Source organism: Pristis pectinata, chromosome 30 (genome assembly GCF_009764475.1).
Source record: "Pristis pectinata isolate sPriPec2 chromosome 30, sPriPec2.1.pri, whole genome shotgun sequence".
Lineage (NCBI taxonomy): Eukaryota > Metazoa > Chordata > Chondrichthyes > Rhinopristiformes > Pristidae > Pristis > Pristis pectinata.
In genome coordinates, this window is record NC_067434.1 from 17,214,196 (window position 1) to 17,228,761 (window position 14,566).

The following is a 14,566-nucleotide window of genomic DNA, read 5'->3' on the forward strand; positions in this document are numbered from 1 at the left end:
CATCGATCCACTAATGTAGACTGGCACGTTTGCCTTTCTGAAAGTCAGCAGTCATTTTGTTTAGTTTTTCTGACCCTGAGGGCAGATCAAGTTGACTAGACATTTATAGGCCAAGTTGACCACAAGCCTCTGGAGCCCTAGTCACAGAATACATTTACGAAGGAGATGCATAGGCTTCTGGATACAAGAGCCATTAGGGGGTGTGGGGAAGGAGCAGGTAAATGATACTGGCAGAGGATCTGATAACAATCAAAAGGGTCTAATGTACTACTTCTGCTCCTATTCTTCTGAGTTCAGTTCTTCAATGGCACGTCTGCAGGATTGCCCAACATACCTCTGACGATTTTCAGTTCCATCCTCCTCCTCGTCTGGGCCAGACACCATGCAGTCCACAGGAATTTCCCCATATGTGTTGTTGATCCTTACCATAATTCCGACGCTGAACACTTCTCCAATAATTCCAAGACCTCATCTGACTGAATACCCTTACCTAGTCTTCTACCTGGAATCGTTTTCCTGGACCATCCCCTCCAGTTCCTCTTCTTCTCCCCTGCTCTCCACTTCACGTTGGGCTGCACAAGTTTTACCTTGTTCTAAGAGAGCAATGCATTAACAACAATGAGCTGCTCAATGGGAATATCCTGTCATAAAGTGAAGAATGGTGCAAACACGAGAAAGAACAAGGCAATCTGTGACTCAATGAGCGAGTAGATATATTGTTCAACTATAGTGTTTTCAGCATTTCCTTCACTGCACTGACTGAGCATTCAGCTTCATTGTTGGATGCCAGATGATAAAACACATCAAATTCTGCCAAGTGTCACTGAAGGCTGCAAGAAGTGCTGATAGGAACTGTGAGCCAATATCAGAGACCAACTATTCTGACACTAACAATTTTTACAGTGGTTTGCTCTGTGATGGTGAAGGGTCCATTGGTAATACCTTAAGACTTCTATTTTATTTAGCTATCAGAATCTGCGCATCACTAGCAAGGCCAGTTTCTGGTGAAGGAACTCTTAAAATGCTATTGTGAAGAAAGTTCCAGGATTTTGACCTAGAGAGAGAGGAGCAACATCGATATATTTCCAGGTTAGGATGATGTGCTATTTGGAAGGAATCATTCAGGTGATGGCGTTCCCATGCACCTGAAATACCTGTCCTTTGTGTAGCAGTTACGTGATTGGGAAGTGCTATTGAAGTAGCCTAGATGAGTAACTGCAGTGTATTTTGTAGAAAGTACAGGCACCCCATGATACAGCATTCAGGTTACAGAAGTTTGCCCTTACAGAATTCACAAATCACTACCCAAAAGTCCGAGTTACAGAATAAAATTCATTTTTATGGACTTTGTGGTGAAAAATGTATATAAACACAAAATTGAAAGAAACAAATTTTGTCTATTTTTTATTTTTTCAATTCACATTTCTTGATGCATGCACAGATTGTTTTTTTTTTAGCCCGGTAGGCTCATTTTGCTATCTAGCAGATTGCCCCACCAAAGAGCTTTTCATGTATTTACCCACAAGATGAAACAGGGCCTCCTCCCCATTCCAAAGACATATGAGCTAGGAAGTTGTGGGCATGCTATGTTGGCACCAAGAGTGTGGCGACGCTTGCAGGCTGCCCCAAGAACACTCTACGCAAAAGATGCATTTCACTGTGTGTTTCAATGTACGTGTGACTAATAAAGATACAAGTTTAAGTGCAAGTTGTGAACCTAAATGAGCACTGTTATTTGTTGTGCGTTATATCATTAAACTATCTTACCTATATTTGATATGCATTAATGTGTACATCTCCATTCAAACTCAAGGCCAGAAGGCAATAACCATCTGCAGTCACTTGCATCTCCAAACGGCTGCTGGCCACTTAAGAGGTGGCCTTGTCAGTTTCAAAAACAAATGTCTCAAGTGCCACCTCCCACCCCTGCTGTGAACCAGCAGCTACAATACTCGTCATTAAATGTTAAGAGAAGAACATCCTGTAGGAATGCATCTCCACTTATAACATGGGATTCAATGGGAAATAAGATTTCATATGACAGATAATCATAATATGAAACCTTTTCTAGGAACACAGCCCCTCCATAATGCAGGAGTCACTTGTACACTGTGTGGCGGAGATGGAGGGGAAGAATGTTTAGGGTGGTGGATAGGATACCAATCAAAAAAGCAGTTTTATCCTGGATGGTGCAAAGCTTCTTCAGAGTTGGAGGTGTACTCATCCAGGCAAGTAGGAAGTACTGCAACTTGTGCCTTGTAGATGGCAGAAAGGCTTTGGGACATGTTGGCAAATGATTCCTTGCAGGATACCCAGCCTCTGACCTGTTCTTACCTGAAATTCTACCACTCACCTACACAGCAGGGGCAATTTACAGTGGCTAATTGACAGATCAACCTGCACGCCTTTGGGATGTAGGAGGAAACCTATGCAGTTACAGGGAGAATCTGCAAACTCCACAGAGATAGGATTGAACTCAGGCCCCTGGCACCATGAGGCAGAAGTTCCACTAGCTTCGCCACTGTGCCATCCATTGTGTGAATATTATTTGTCTAGGTCTTGCTCCATGCAGGCAAGGACTACTTCGTTTGACGAGTTGCAAATGGACATTGGACAGTTGAATATTGTGCAATCATCAGTAAATCAAGGAGCAGAATTCCAGTGGAGGGAAGAGTGAATGCCAATGACATTAAGACAGCAATTCTGACCTCATAATGGAAGAAAGGCTATTAATGAAGTAGCTAAAGATGGCATGCCTTGGATACTGCCCGAAGGAACCACTGCAATGATGTCCTGTGGCTGGGATAATTGACCTTCAACAACCACAGTCATCTTCCTTTGCACAGGATAGGACTCCAAACATTATAGTTTCTTCCCTGGGCTCTTCCATAAAATGGGCAGACACTCTCAGCTCAACTGTGGAATTTAGCTCTTTAGTTCATATCTGGAACTACGATGAGGTTTCAAACCAAGCGATCTTGTGAATCCCAACTGTGGATTGGTGAGCAAGTTATTGGTGATCAAGGGCTGCATGTCAGCACTGCCAATGGCACTTTTCATCACTTGGCTGAGGATTGAGAATAGACCGAATGTGCTGTAATCAACCAAATTGGATTTATCCTGCTTTTTAGTGAACAAGATATACCTGGGCAATTTTCCACATAATGGAATCGATGCCAGCATTATAATTTTGAGTGGTTATCTCTAAGAATGAGGAAATAATTCAGTCCTAGTTGAAAATACAATCAATATGCAAAATCTAGAACAGCTAAGCCAGCAATCACCATGTCTATGCATTTTCTACACTGTCCTGCAGTCCTGACACATCATGCAGCAGTGATCCGATTAACTAAGTCTTGGTAAATAACAGCTGAAATAAGAAAACCTGAGCCACAATCCTGACAGGTTCCATCCCCATCAGTTGTCAGTGAACTTCGGCAAGAATACACCCCTGGAATGGCTTTCAGAATAACCAACTTTTGGCCCCACTTCAAGCAGCCTTGGACCATTGCTAGTTAACACATTCTCTATAAAGGTTGAATGCCCTCATTGATACCAACCTTTGATTTATTGTAGTCTATTCATAGATCAGACTACCTTGTTGGGTGGACCTGGCGTTGCATCAGCCATAAGCAGGAAATATTAATATTAATCTGCAGTATAAACACATGCCATTCCAGGCGTGAGGTTGCTTTCTTGTGCAGCAGCCACAAGGGGCCAGTAGATGTGGCATTCTATTTAGAGACACTTTAAGGAGTGGAGCCAGGAAGCTGCCAAATGGCTGATTTCTGGCCAAAGATGGGCAGTGGCAGTAACCAGGGTGAAAGATTGTCGGAAAAGCATATATAGAACTGGGTAACCCCAAAACCGATGGCTACGGCCTCCTTTTTATTCTACACTTGTGCTTGCTTGGCTCCACCAAGCACGAGTCATGCTTGATTGGCAGCTCCCATCCTCTGATGAATGCACCTACCACATAGCTGGATTCATTGATGATGATAAAGACAACACCATCGCATTTAGATGAAAAAAAATCAAACATGGTGATCAGCCTTACAATTTTTATATGCAGTCTGCTACAGCCCACTCCAGTTCCAAGGGTTACTGTTTCACAATTTATGCAAGGGGGTTAAAGTGGTGGCAAGACACTGTTTAAAAAAAGCACATTATTTAAACACCAGGAAAGATTACAGCTTATTAATATTATTTGCTTCCCTCATGTTCAATACCATGGCCACAGGTCTCAACCCATCCCTTTCAACCTAAATGCCCAAGCATGTAATTTTGCATTTCATCAAAGTGCATTCATTATTGTGATGACACAGCCTCGAGTAATACTTCCAGTACTTTCAAGTGCTTACGCTTGGTCCTCATTGGAATCAGGATACCAACCTTCTGTGTTCCAACTTGCAGACTGCCCTTTCTAACATGATGTTAATGCAGAACAGTAGTACTGTTACGGACTCAGTGAAAGTCCCTTTAAGATAGAGAGCGTGTGTGTATGTGTGTGTGGGGCGTGCTTACGTCAATAGAAGATAAAGGACGTAATGACGTTGTTGAAGAAGTTAGAAGAAGAAGAAGGAGAGAGAGAGAGAAGGGAGAGAGACACCAGCCTGCTTGTTTTCTCTATCGATGGATGAGAAACAATAACTGTGTTTGCCACTGAAATCCATGTATGGAAGTTGGAAGTAATCCGGTGGAGTTCACTTTGTTGCTGACCTGTAGAAGGAAACAGGTATTTGTGTGTGGACGACCACGATTCGGATGCTTTTCGGGGTGAGGAAGTCACTACTGAGTAAACACTGAAGTGTCGTTTGGGGTTCCATCGTGGAACATTTGGATTTCGTATCTACTCTCCCTATGTTCTCTACATCTACGTCTTATCTTCTGACAACGGTGGTTGTTGAAGAAGCCCTTGCTCATGTTTCACCTTATGGCTTGCGGAACTGAACTTTAAGAACCATTCCGGAACTGGGAGTTTTGGACTTTGTCACACACACACACACACGAAGAGTTTAGTTTTGGGGTTAACGTTCAAAGTTTAACATTTTTGAATTCTAACATACTAACATTTTTACTTTTATTTTACGTATTATCATAAGTAGTGATTAATAAAATAGTTTTTAACACTGAATCATGCTCAGTGTGTTTCTTTTGTTGCTGGTTCGTGACAAAATTGGGGGCTTGTCCGGGATCGTTCCCAAGGTTAACGAGATTCGTCTGGGATCGTACCCCAGATTGACGGGATTCGTTCGGGATTCAATCCAAAGATTTTTGAGGAAGGTCTGATAAATTCTTTTTAATTGGCTTGTGTGTGTGGAAACCAGCAGCAATGGATATTAAGGCATTTTTGGAGTCACCAACCCAAAAGGGATTGGAGGTGGTGAAAAAGGATGATCTGATAAAGATTGCTACAAGGTTAAACCTTACAGAAGTAAAGCAGTCTATAAGAAAGGCAGATATTCAGAGACTGATAGCTGGCCATTATGTGGAAAAGAAGGTGTTGGAGGAGGAAGAATTAAAACAGTTAGAAGAGTTTTCTGGGGGTGAGTCAGAGAGACCTGTTAGACAGGTGCAGATAGCAAAGATGGAGTTAGAACAAACACGACTGAAGGTGGAGTTGGGGCAAAAGAGATTAGAGGCTGAACGAGAGCAAACCCAGTTAAAGATAGAGGCCGAACGAGAGAAATTAGAGGCCGAACAAAAGATAACTCAGATGAAGTTAGAGGCTGAACGGGAACAAGAGCTAACTTGGATGAAGATAGAGGCTGATCTAGCAATGAAGCAGATGGAATTGAGGAGGATGGAGCTGGATAACGAGAAGAAAAAGAGGCAGCATGAGTTACAAATGACACCATGTCTGTCCCTTTACACAGGGTGATTTTAAAGTCAAAGTTCGTAGAAGGACCAGTCGAGATAGGGATAAGACCTAGGTTGCCAGTGGAAGGAGTTTCTTTGTTATTGGGAAATGACCTTGCAGATGGAGAAATTGTTCCTGTGGTACGGTTAACGACCAAACCAAGGATTGATGAGTCTGAGAATGATCCAGATGTTTACCCATCATGTGCGGTGACTCGAGCTAGAGCTAGAGAATTAGCCAAGACAGACAGTATGGTGCAGTCTGATGTGGTTCCTTGTGACAGTCCTAAACAGGAAGAAAGTTATGATGCCTTATCTGAGACTTTTCTGTCTTCACTGGAGGATCAACATCCTTATAGTGAGCCTGAATTTAAAGATTTGTTTTTGTCGAGGAAGGATTTTATGGTGGAACAGACAAAGGACCATGAGTTGACAGAATTGAAAGAAAAAGTACTCTCATGTGAGGAGATTGAGAAAGTGCCGTGGATATTATGTCAAAAATGGAGTGTTAATGAGGAAATGGAGACCTCCCCATGTCCAAAAAAAATTTAAAACTCGGTTGGAAAGAGTCTGCCAGCTAGCGAGAGAGAATTTGAAAACAAGCCAGATAAGAATGAAGACATATTTTGATAGACGTGCTCGGCCTAGGACATTTGCAGTGGGGCAAAAGGTGTTGGTATTTTTCCCTAGCCAAAATAATCCATTGCAATCTCGTTTTTCTGGACCCTATGTTATTGAATCTCGAGTGACTGATTTAACATATATAATCAAAACACCAGATAGATGCAAGAAAACACAACTCTGTCATGTAAACATGCTAAAACCTTATTATGAGAGGGATTCAGTTGCGGCCTTGGTGGATGATGTAAAGGTTGTTTCTAGAATGCCTGACGTTGATGTTGAGGAAGGCCAATTTAGACCAAATATTGTTCCATCGAGACTAAAAAACCAAAATATCCTGGAGAACCTTGAAACGAAGTTGGACTATTTACAAGTTTCACAAAAACAACAGATGAGAGAATTAATTTTAAAATTTAAAAATCTGTTCCCAGATGTTCCAAACAGAACATCGATAATTACCCATGATGTTGATGTTGGGGATGCAAAACCAATCAAACAACACCCATATCGAATGAATGTGGAAAAAAGTAAACTTGTTGATCAGGAAATAAAATACATGTTGGAAAATGATATTATTAGACATTCTACTTCAAATTGGAGTTCGCCCTGTGTTATTGTACCTAAACCTGATGGAACTGTTAGATTTTGCACAGATTACAGGAAAGTGAATGCTGTAACAAAGTCAGATGCTTACCCTATTCCTAGGGTGGATGATTGCATAGATAGAGTGGGAAAGGAAAAATTTCTTACAAAGATTGACCTATTAAAAGGGTACTGGTGTGTTCCATTAACAGATAGAGGAAGGGAGATTTCAGCCTTTGTAACCCCTTCTGGATTGTATGAATACAATGTTTTACCATTTGGAATGAAAAATGCTCCGGCAACATTTCAAAGAATGATTAATTCAGTGATTCATGGGTTAAAACATACAGATGCCTACATTGACGACTTAGTGACTGGGAATGATACTTGGGAAGATCACATCTCTGCGTTAGAAAGGTTGTTTGAAAGACTTTCCAAGGCTAACCTTACAGTTAACTTGGCTAAAAGTGAATTTGGCCGTGCCACTGTGATGTATCTTGGGTATGTTGTAGATCAAGGCAAGCAAGCTCCTGTTCAGGCAAAAGTTCAAGCAATATCTGAGTTCCCTATTCCCACAGGTACGAGGACTGTTAGAAGATTTTTGGGAATGGTTGGATATTATCGAAAATTTTGTAAAAATTTTGCTGATATTGCTCTTCCCCTAACTAATCTTCTGAAGAAGGGAGGAAAGTTTGTTTGGACAGATTCTTGTCAAGAAGCATTTGAGAAGCTGAAAGCCATTATATGCTACCATCCTGTGCTCAAAACACCTGACTTTGAAAAGCCATTTTCATTAGCAGTAGATGCCAGTGATGAAGCTGCAGGAGCTGTGTTGTTGCAGAAGGGTGACCTTGATGATATTGACCATCCTGTAGCTTACTTTTCAAAGAAATTTAATGAGCATCAAAAGAATTATTCCACCATAGAGAAAGAATTACTGTCGCTTGTTTTAGCCTTGCAACATTTCAGTGTATATGTTTGCACCGCTCAGAAACCATTGACTGTATATACAGATCATAACCCACTGGTGTTTCTGAGCCGAGTCAAAAACAAGAACAGAAGGCTGTTAAACTGGAGTTTAATTTTGCAAGAGTTTGATCTCAGGATAACTCACATTAAAGGCAAAGATAATGTGATTGCTGATTGTCTTTCCCGATGTTAAATGGGAAACATGTATCTGTACTAATCTGATAGTCTGTAGTTGTGTAGCATGATAATTATTAACATTACTAACTGTATGCGCGGTTGAATTTTTCTTGGGAAAAATTTTTTTTTTTAGGTGGGAGGTGTTACGGACTCAGTGAAAGTCCCTTTAAGATAGAGAGTGTGTGTGTGTGTATGTGTGTGTGGGGCGTGCTTACGTCAATAGAAGATAAAGGACGTAATGACGTTGTTGAAGAAGTTAGAAGAAGAAGAAGGAGAGAGAGAGAGAAGGGAGAGAGACACCAGCCTGCTTGTTTTCTCTATCGATGGATGAGAAACAATAACTGTGTTTGCCACTGAAATCCATGTATGGAAGTTGGAAGTAATCCGGTGGAGTTCACTTTGTTGCTGACCTGTAGAAGGAAACAGGTATTTGTGTGTGGATGACCACAATTCGGATGCTTTTCGGGGTGAGGAAGTCACTACCGAGTAAACACTGAAGTGTCGTTTGGGGTTCCATCGTGGAACATTTGGATTTCGTATCTACTCTCCCTATGTTCTCTACATCTACGTCTTATCTTCTGACAACGGTGGTTGTTGAAGAAGCCCTTGCTCATGTTTCACCTTATGGCTTGCGGAACTGAACTTTAAGAACCATTCCGGAACTGGGAGTTTTGGACTTTGTCACACACACACACACACGAAGAGTTTAGTTTTGGGGTTAACGTTCAAGGTTTAACATTTTTGAATTCTAACATACTAACATTTTTACTTTTATTTTACGTATTATCATAAGTAGTGATTAATAAAATAGTTTTTAACACTGAATCATGCTCAGTGTGTTTCTTTTGTTGCTGGTTCGTGACAGTACCTTGATGAAGTTCTGCAGAAACGAACCCCATTAATGAGCAATCTACAGCCATGCTCATGATCATTTTTAACTGTCACAAACCAGCAACAAAAGAAACACACTGAGCATGATTCAGTGTTAAAAACTATTTTATTAATTACTACTTATGATAATACGTAAAAGTAAAAATGTTAGTATGTTAGAATTCAAAAATGTTAAACCTCGAACGTTAACCCCAAAACTAAACTCTTCGTGTGTGTGTGTGGCAAAGTCCAAAACTCCCAGTTCCGGAATGGTTCTTAAAGTTCAGTTCCGCTCCGCAAGCCATAAGGTGAAACATGAGCAAGGGCTTCTTCAAACACCACCGTTGTCTGAAGATAAGACGTAGATGTAGAGAACATAGAGAGAGTAGATACGAAATCCAAATGTTCCATGATGGAACCCCAGTGACACTTCAGTGTTTACTCAGTAGTGACTTCCTAACCCCGAAAAGCATCCGAATTGTGGTCGTCCACACACAAATACCTGTTTCCTTTTACAGGTCAGCAACAAAGTGAACTCCACCGGATTACTTCCAACTTCCATACATGGATTTCAGTGGCAAACACAGTTATTGTTTCTCATCCATCGGTAGAGAAAACAAGCAGGCTGGTGTCTCTCTCCCTTCTCTCTGTCCTTCTTCTTCTTCTAACTTCTTCAACAACGTCATTATGTCCTTTATCTTCTATCGATGTAAGCACGCCCCACACACACACTCTCTACCTTAAAGGGACTTTCACTGAGTCCGTAACATAACTCAAAACTGTTTAGGGTGATAGTGGTTTTAAAGTCATTGCAGTATGACACTTGGTCACCTTTGATTGTATAGATGTCATTTTATTATTCACACCTCCTGGTCTAAGTGCCTGCTTGATCTGATAAGGAGGGCGGATTTCAACTTTGCACAAATCTTGGTTTCCCGCCTAAAAGACCACATTCACAAGACTAGGTCTCACTGAAGAAGATGACGTCAACACCATTTGTGACCCACAGTTGTGCACTGACTGAGATTCCATCACGTTCTTCAGTCAAAGTTTTATTCCCAAAACTTTCACTTGAATATACTGGTCAGTAATCCCACACATCAGACCATCAGTCAATATTCAGTCCAAAAGCATTGCAAAGTTACTCTCCCTCTAAAATTCTTGACATAATTGCTGATATGTTCTCTGCTGCTTGATTACATGTACCAAATTTGTAGCTTTGAGAATCAAAATAAGTCTTCACTATCTGGACTGCTCGATCAAACAGGACCTCAACTGCACCACAGGATCACCAAGTTAGTTACTAAGAACATGAGAAACAGAAACAGGAGTAAGCCCCCCCCCCCCATATCTGCTCCACTACTCCACAGGATAACAACTGAGGTTTTACTCAGTGGCACTTCCCTGCATTAACCCCACATCTGTTGATTCCATTAATATTCATTAATCTGGAATTTGTTATAGAGACAGAAACAGATTCTTCAGCCCAACTCGTCCATGCTGATCAAGTTGCCTACCTGACTTAGTCCTGTTTGCCTGAAATTGGCCCATATCACTCTAAACCTTTCCTATCCATGTACTTGTCTAAATGCCTTTGTACTTTATTAAAACCTCATAGCAATAAACAATAACACTGTTCACTTTCCTAATTACTTGCTGGAGTGCAGCAAGAGTTCACCATATTGATATTTTTTCCTGGGGTTGTCATATGTTCAGAGATTAAGCAGACTTACTTAAATATCCTCAGCAACTAAGTCTCCACAACACTGTTGGGTAAAGAATTCCAAAGTTTCTCTAACCTCTCGGTGCACAAATTTCTACTCATCTTAGTCCTGAATGGCCAATCTCCAGTTTTGAGACTGACCCCTGGTTCGAGGCATCTCAGCCAAGTGAAACGTCACGACCACATCCACCCTATCAAAGCCAATAAAAATTTTGTGCATTTCAATAATATCACTTTTCATTCTTTTAGCGAGTAAAAGCCTTGTCAACTTATCCTTTCCCCATTTGAGAAACCCACTATCCTCGGAATCAATCTGGTGAACCTTCACTAAATTTGATTCCTTCATTCAAATCATTGATTTAGATTATGAACAACTGTAACCTCAACATCAATCCTTGGGACACTCACTGGTCATAAGCTCCCAACCCAAAATTGAATCATTTATTCCTCCTTTGTTTTCTGCCTGTTAATCAATCCTCCATCTACAAAAGAGATTGGATTCATATCAGGAAAATCAAAGTAACCAAAAGAAAAGCAGAGCTGTCTCTTACTTTAAACTAACAGCATCATCTTGACAAAAGCAAAAATACTACAAGTACTGAAAACTTGTCAGGTCTGGCAACATGTATGGAGAATCCAAGTTAACATTTCAGTCAATGATCTTTCTTTGGCCTGAAATGTTTTTCTTTCTCCACAAATCCTCGATAGCTCCAGTATTTTCTCTTTCTTTTGCATTATATTTGGCTTAAGTTTCCAACATGAGTCATTTATTTGGAGGAATACTTACCACACCCAAGCAAATCATTGTTGAATGAGCCTTGCATTTTCAGAAGTGATATCTTTTTGGATTAAGCATTGATCCATAGTCCAATCTAGGTGTTTAGGTGAACTGATCAGATAGCATGTCATAACTGAAAGAGCAGGAAATCCTGCATCTTGGACAACTGTCATCGAAGAGTGACATATAAACCAATCATTAGTTCATTTACTGCTTGTGAGCTCTGCATTTTAAAAGGTAATCTATTGTCTACCAAGCACTCAGCAGTCTTTAGCACTCTATTAGTAAGTGGTTCTTGATCATCATTTGCTACCACAAATAACAAATTATTGCTTTGACACTTCAACCATTCAGCTAACATAAGCATAAGATAGCTAACATACACCTGTCCCTATTTGTTGAGCTTTTGCTTTTTGCAAGCTTTGTTAAATATTATGCAAAGTTCCTTTAATTGATTTACTTAAAATGAGGATAAAGTAGGGCTTTTAAAAATATTGGTGAAAACTCAATATATCAACTAACAAGCAACAGTGATGTGTAAAACAATCATAACTTCTGTTTCCGCCCCCCCCCACCAAACCTAGCTCAATTACCAAAAAACTCAACAGCACCAAATGAAACATTTTAAACAGACATATTTTGTTTGTACACTATTAATAGAGAACGATGGTTTCACAACAATGGCAGCCATATAGAATTGGAGCAGCAATTAAATGTAAAAAATATTTTTTTGTTGCAAAATAAACATTATTACATTGCAGTAGCTCAATATCATACCATGAAGACTCTTCAGAGTAATAGATTGCCTAGGGGTGCAAGTCCAGAGGTTAGGTTACAGGACCAGCAATCCTGAGGACTGGCTTGGTGATCCAGAATGTGAATCCAATTTCTATTATGGCAGCCAGGGTACTTAAATTCAGTTAATTAAACAAAAAGCTAGTTTCACCAATGACGATACCATTGAATTGCCATAAAAACCCATCTGGTTCACTAATGTCCTTTAATTAAAAACTTGTCATCCTGACATATTCTCATCTATTTATTACTCCAGACTGATAGCAATCTGCTTAACTGTACTTCAAAATGGCCTAGAAAGCCACTCGGGGACAATCTGGGGCAGGCTTTAAATACTAACATTGCCAAAGGCACTCAGAGATTTTGAATAAATAAAAATAACCAGGTGGTAAGCTGGAAGAAGATTTTCAGTGGTAAAGATTTCCAGTTCAGTTCCTTTAAATGACTATTGTGTGCTGTGGACAGAATGACTTACTATCAGACCTCTATCTGATACTGCAGTACCTACTTATCAGGAATTTTTACAAAATGATGCATGAATTTTTACAGAATGATGCATGATAACAGTGCAATTCCCCCTCTCCCCGCCACCTTCGAAAATTGTCTTCCTCCCAAAGCCAATGAGATTATGTATTGATCACATTTTTTCCAAAGAAATCACATTCCTTCAGTAGTGCTCTGACTACAATCTGCAATATAGATTTCTCTTGCCTTTTCCATAATAAGCCTGCTGTTGCCGAAACAGCTGTTACTCCAGCAAATGTTACCATCATCAATCTGTGCTGACGCTTATTTGTGGTCGATGCTGCTCTGTAGTATTGTCTGGAGAAGTTGCCAAGGACTGCCATCGCAGGCAGAATTCTGAAGTGAAACATTCTGTAAGTAGAACCAGAAAAAAAAATCAGGAACACCCAATATCACATTTACTGGCTGCCTGCCATTTTTTTTACTAGAGTTTATGTACAGTCCTTAGGCTGGGGTTGGGTACTACTTCATTGTAGGTGTCATGTTCCAAATGAAACATTATCCAAAGAATCTTGTATCGATTCATAAGTTAGAGGACGAGGAGTGATAAGAAGTCTGCCAAGTTATCTGTCTGACATTTCTACCTCAACAAATACCAGTAGAAATGAGTGAACTGATTATTTACCACATTTATTCTTCATAGAGCCTTGATATCAGACTAGGTTCTGTGCCCATCCACAGAAAAATAGTGAATGAAATTCAAAACAAATTTAATTGATTGCATAATGATTTGGACCCTTATTGATTGTTATATTTCTTACTATACACATAAATTACCTTTTTCTTTTTTTTATATATACAGAATATTGTAGGATTTACCCAGTAAATTTGTAAGAATATTTCTTTATGTTAGATCAGATATCACAACAATTTACAAGGAAAAAATTTAATCCATACATTGCACAACCTTATTAAGGTGGAGGTGTATCATCTAGATTTTCTATGGGCAAAAAAAGAGCTCAGGTCGGAATTTCATTGCTTCTGTTTGGAAATCATGGAATTTGGAAAATGTCTGCCTGCCTTGTTGGTGGCAGCTTGTTTCAAATCTCCATCACCACCAAATATGAATGAAAGTGAACATTAAGAAATACTAATAAAAATGTGTGAATGCCTGGATTCATAGACTTCAGGTTTTTTTTCCAGACATCACATGCAAAGCATTATTTTCTGAAGCTCAAATTAATGTCAATTCTTCAGCATGGAGAAGTGGAGCAAAACTATGCACCTGCATGAACTTTTGTTACAGCTAAATAATGGAGACATTCTCTTATCAGAAATTACATCCAAGAATCCATACCTTACTTTTCACACAGTGGTATTATCTGACTAGATCCAAAAAGAAATAATTTGAAAATTAATTTTAAGCTTTCACACTAATGATAATAGGTTTTTGATTCCTGTTTCAGTCTGACCAACCCCTCCCCAATTGTGAAGTACCATAGTTTACTAGGTTAAAAATGTTAGAAATATTTTAATTGGTGTGCAATATAATTAAGTATTCATAGCTTCAGTAAAATGATTTAATAACAGAGCTAGTTAAGTAAAAGACTTCTACAGCATGAGGAATTACTAAAAGAGCAATTGTTAATTGAAGTTTGACATCTTTGGAAGTACAATGTTATAATGGGAGAATGTACCACTCACTGAGAAAACAAATTGAATAAGAA

General features: G+C 39.7%; 1 protein-coding gene across 4 annotated transcripts in view; it reads right to left on the reverse strand.

The window, feature by feature from the left end:
• The window catches only part of micu1 (mitochondrial calcium uptake 1), a 94,666-nt gene that overhangs the window by 56,940 nt on the left and 23,160 nt on the right, over window positions 1–14,566 (reverse strand). For all 4 annotated transcript variants that reach the window (XM_052041309.1, XM_052041310.1, XM_052041311.1 and 1 more), the window contains one exon: window positions 13,086–13,250. In XM_052041309.1, the coding sequence (XP_051897269.1) occupies window positions 13,086–13,250 (165 nt within the window). The remainder of the gene's footprint in view (window positions 1–13,085; window positions 13,251–14,566) is intronic.